The 4,726-nt window shown below is 41.2% G+C and overlaps 1 protein-coding gene and 1 long non-coding RNA gene across 4 annotated transcripts in view; one reads left to right on the top strand and one right to left on the bottom strand.

Annotated features, from left to right (window-relative positions):
• slc44a1b (solute carrier family 44 member 1b) overlaps positions 1-1,264 on the bottom strand; it is a gene marked incomplete in the record, with an annotated part of 18,449 nt that extends 17,185 nt beyond the window's left edge. The window contains 2 exon segments of the mRNA XM_014012162.1: positions 496-585; positions 938-1,264. Of these exon segments, the coding sequence (XP_013867616.1) occupies positions 496-585; positions 938-961 (114 nt within the window).
• On the top strand, positions 1,236-4,718 carry LOC106520200 (uncharacterized). Of its 3 annotated transcripts, none has more exons than XR_001310525.1 (3): positions 1,236-1,316; positions 3,828-3,969; positions 4,122-4,718. It is a non-coding gene; the product is annotated as an uncharacterized LOC106520200 (long non-coding RNA). The 3 variants fall into 3 exon arrangements; XR_001310524.1 differs by lacking the exon at positions 1,236-1,316 and adding an exon at positions 1,317-1,404; XR_001310526.1 differs by lacking the exon at positions 1,236-1,316 and adding an exon at positions 3,538-3,573.
• Positions 4,719-4,726: the final 8 nt, after the last annotated feature.

Raw genomic sequence — 4,726 nt, forward strand, 5'->3', positions numbered from 1 at the left:
GTTCCAGGCTGAGTCATTTCTACCTTCTCCTCTCTGTCAACGCTCTCTGGTTTCATTTAAAAGAGTCGACCATGTTGCACATTTCACTGGATTACGTAATGATCTTTAACGCCATGATGTCATGAAATATGTTATCTTTTAGGGGACAAAATGATGTTTGCATATATTAAAGTTACATTTAGATGTCCTATAAGGGTAATAAGACTTTCACTGTAGAAGGGTTTTTGTAAAGTTGTTGATATCTTTGAAGTGATGCTTTTCATAAAGTTCACATTCTCCACTGTCACAGAGGACACACTAACACACAASTGCACAGCAACAATCACAACTAAGACTTGCTGCAACAAGATATTGATGTTGTCTCAGTTATATGTACTCAGTCTACACTATTACTGTAGTACTACTGTAGTACAGCCTCTGTATTTGTGGCAGTGGTGTAACTGCAGTACAGTGTGCACTCAGATGGTTCGGTTCGTGTGTTCGGGTTCTGGTTACCATGCCCACGCAGAACACGGTGAAGAGCAGGAACCAGGGCAGGTCCGTGCAGCTCCGGTCCTCCAGCGGTCTCCATTCTCTCTTTGTCCTCTGCAACACACAAACACGGTCASTGAGCCTGCAGAACCGGACCGAACCGGGTACAGCCGGCCCTCATCCTGTTCCCCCCCACCGCCCAGGACTGTCAGCCCGGCCCGGTTCCATCCGGCGATCCGAACCTCCGGCTCCGATTGGGCCTGTTGTTTACTGACGGCCGGGTTCGGGAGCGGAGCTGCGGCTGCAGGAGATAATTGGATTATCTGATGGGTTTAATCCGAGTCGGCCCACCTCGGTTCTCCTTTTCACGGTTAAAAATACGAACAGATATTCTGGACCTGATGAAGGACACCCGGGTAACAGAAAAGAGACCGAACCGGACCGGACCGGGCCGGGCCGAGCTTACCTCCGCGCTACCGCAGCATCCCATTGCAGTCAGGGTGGACGCGCCCGGAGCCTCACGGAGCTCCACGGAGCCTCAGCTCAGCAGCGGCGGGGGTCTGGAGCTCGACAGGCGGACTGAGGACACGGGCAGCCCCCGCGTGGTCCCGGAGGCCGAGTCCCGACGGTCAGACTGAGCGCTCCGGCCCGCTCCTCCGGGTTACCGAACCGAACCGGGATTAACGGCCGAGGATTTGTCCGCCTCACTTCCCGGTGGGCCGTCAGGTACAGCGGCCATTCATCTCATTACGCATGCGCACATAGCGGTGGAGCTTATTGGAGCAGAACAACAGAGCGAGGCAGCGGCTGCAGTACCAGCTCCGACCGCTGAATGGAGTTGAACGGTGAGTGGCGCTGTTTCCACTGAACTCCATTCAAGCTATGACTGAAGCAGCTGCAGTACCCGCTCTGACCGCTGAATAGAGGTGAACGGTGAGTGGCGCTGTTTCCTCTGAACATCAGAGAGTTAAATAATCCTAGATCAGAGGTTCCAAAACTTTTTATCTTCTGACCCACAAAATATTCATGGCAAAAACTTGTGACCCCAAATATTACTGGTCTGAGTACACAAACTTCGTTAATAACCCTAAAAGCACAGACTTTTTGACAATCWAAACAGCTTGTACACAAATATAAATACTAATTTATTTGTATTTTGTGTTTTTGTAATAATTATAGGGAAAATATTACAGCAGCAATTATTTTATTACCCTTTAAATTGATTTCTGGAGATTATCCAAGGTGCTTCATGACCCATAATTGGGTCCCAAGCCCAACTTTGGGAACCAAAGTGCAGTGGTTCCCAAACTTTTCAGCTTTTGACCCACAAAATAACAGTAGCAGAGACCTGTGACCCCAGATATTTTTGAATGATGAACATTTGTATCAGGTCAACTAAACATGGGCATAGTAACAATATTTTTATACTACATTTATCCATTTTAAATACACTAACCTCACTCCTTTGTAACATCTAAGGCAAAAATGTAATTAATTCACATCTTGTCAGGACCCCGCCTTGATGTTTCGGGACCCCACTTTGGGTCCCGACCCCAACTTTGGGAAACACTGTCCTAGACTGAGCCATACCTCTCCTCCGCTGTTAGCATGTTAACATCACAACATGGAGGAGCAAAAATGGCGACCAAACAGGGCAACAGCTAACAGCCGTCAGCAAGCCCAACTATCAGAAAAATACAGTAAATAACAGCTAAAACTACCAGAAAATTACAATAAATTGAAACTTTGAGAAAACTAGAGTAAATAACAGCTAAAACTACTAGAAATTTATAATAAATGAACAACTGAAACTATACTGTGGATCTGTGTCACAAATTATCCATGATTTTAATTTTTTTAACAATAATATAATTGCTAATTATGTTAATTTAATAGTAATATGTAAAACAGACAAATATATTTGCCAGACAAATATATAATTTATAAGGAACAATAATTTCAACCAAAACTGAAGTCGGTCAATAACTTTTTAGCTAATTGTAAAATTATGACTTCAACTAATAAATTATATTTATTATTACTTAGCTAGCTGTRAGATACTTRCATCTTCTTCAACAGGACTTTAATTTTTTTATTTATMTTAGCTTCAAAACACTTTATTCCCCTTTAAATATTATTTTACACTTTAAATATTACGTAAATCAAAAGCAGTTTTTATTATTTAATAATTTGTGTTAAATTTTAGCATGACTCCTGGCAGAGTGCTACATTTTGTATAACATGCTACAAAAGCTAATATCGGCTAACTACATTGCTAATTGCTAACTGCAATAATTAACAGTGATTACATCATCTTTATAAGCTTTTCTTAATTTCAAACTGCAGCTTCAGTTCTGCTCAGATCCCATCCACTTTGAAGTAAATAAAATAAATCCTGTTTACTTGTAAAATGAGATGTTTTTCTGTTCCTCTTTTGGTAAATTCATAACACAACTTTTTGACATTATTTTAAACATTAGATCATTTATATGCACTCTAAAATATTTTTAATAATTTTGTTAATATCATTAATACTTTGTATGATTTCTACATCATTAGTATTTTTTCTATGTTAGCAACATGTGCAGTAATGGTAAATCCAGACTCTTGCCTCTTGTTATGTGTAACTCTGTAGCTTCTAGATCACATGATCAACACTCACTCTAGTTGTTAAATATACCTCTATCCTGAATATCAGAATAAGCAATGATCATTTAATAATCAATAATTTTGTTTTTTTCACTGTTTTATTACTGAATATTATCATCAAACATCTAATATTTAATCTAAATATGACTTTACAAACCTCAAAGCTAAAAAATATGTAATGTTTTTGTCCTTTCTGGTTGGTTTAAAGTTGGTTTTTTATCAGTTTACTAAGTTTCTGTGTCCGAAGTGTTCATTTCATGCTTTTTGTGTTCTTTAAAATGACTCATCTAAAAGTGAGTGAAAAATTATATGAATTTAATTTGCTGTCAATAAAGTAATAGTTGAGCGTACAGTATGACTGTTTCCTGTGTTTGCTGCTGCAGCTGCAACCGTTTCCTGCAGGTTTATTTTGAGATGTAAGCGTCCCTCAGAGCTGCTGCAGCTCTTCAACACGTAAGTGTCTTTGTTTTACATCTTGGTAAACACAGAAGTCACTGTTTACAGTCTGCACCAGTCACCACGTGCAGAAGATGCCTCAGAGACACTGCAGCTCTGTACCAGCCGGGCCTCTCCGACAGGAAGCTGAGCTCCTGATGGACGTGTCTGTTGTTTTCTGTTGAACTGAAAAACCTTTTTCAGTCAGTCTCTGTGAAGTCTTGATGCGAAGCTGCAGGGAACTCAAACTGTCTCATTTGTTGTGTTGGAAGGTTTGTTGGCGTGGACGCAGACAGAACAGCATCACAGAGATCAACAGCTCCTGCGAGGCGTTCACTGACCTTGGGACAAGTCGTTTATCTCAGGAGGCTCTTTTCTGAGCCAGATTTACTCCAAATAGAGTCGCTGCTGTTTGTGAGTCTCTTCATCGTCCTGAAACTCCTCGTCCTCTGAGCCAAACTCAGCCTGTTAAATTTGATTTTTTTAATTTAACTGTTCATGAACTCTTCCTGTTCCGCAGACAAACCATCGGCTCAGATCTTTGTTGTTTTATCTGTTTCTTTCAGATTGTTTTATTCTGGTTTTCAGACCTGAAACAGCTTCTTCTGGACTCTGCTAGTTCACATTATTTATATTTTATAAGAACACAACATGTGGTCGAGGTCCAGAACAACAACCAGAACTTCAACAAAAGAAGAACTTCAGAAAGTTTGGAGGATCGTTGATCAAGACCACTTTAAAGGATCATGTAGGACTTTTAAGTACTCTGCTTTTTGCTTTTATTTTTTTGGTTCTTGGTCTGTTTTGTAGTTAGTACCCTGTAGTACTCTACAGTTCTCTGTAGTACAAGTACACAGCAGTAGCAAATGAAAACAGTATAAAGTACAACCTCACAGTTCTTTTTACCTTTTTCCTGAGTCGAACCTGCTGCTGAGAGCCTGAAGACAGGTTCCTAGAGTCCATGATCCTGTGGAGTTCTAGTGGGGTCTGGAGGTCCAGCAGAGTCCTGATGGTCCAACAGAGTCCTGGTGCTGCAGTCAGCCAGAGGCCAGCAGTGATGTGGGTCTGATGGGGCTGCAGGGAACAACAGAACTTTTGTTTTATTGTTGACTGTTGTACCAGGCTGAACGCTGTGTGTGTGTGTGTGTGTGTGTGTGTGTGTGTGTGTGTG

Source organism: Austrofundulus limnaeus, unplaced genomic scaffold (genome assembly GCF_001266775.1).
Source record: "Austrofundulus limnaeus strain Quisiro unplaced genomic scaffold, Austrofundulus_limnaeus-1.0 Scaffold89, whole genome shotgun sequence".
Taxonomy (NCBI): Eukaryota; Metazoa; Chordata; class Actinopteri; order Cyprinodontiformes; family Rivulidae; genus Austrofundulus; species Austrofundulus limnaeus.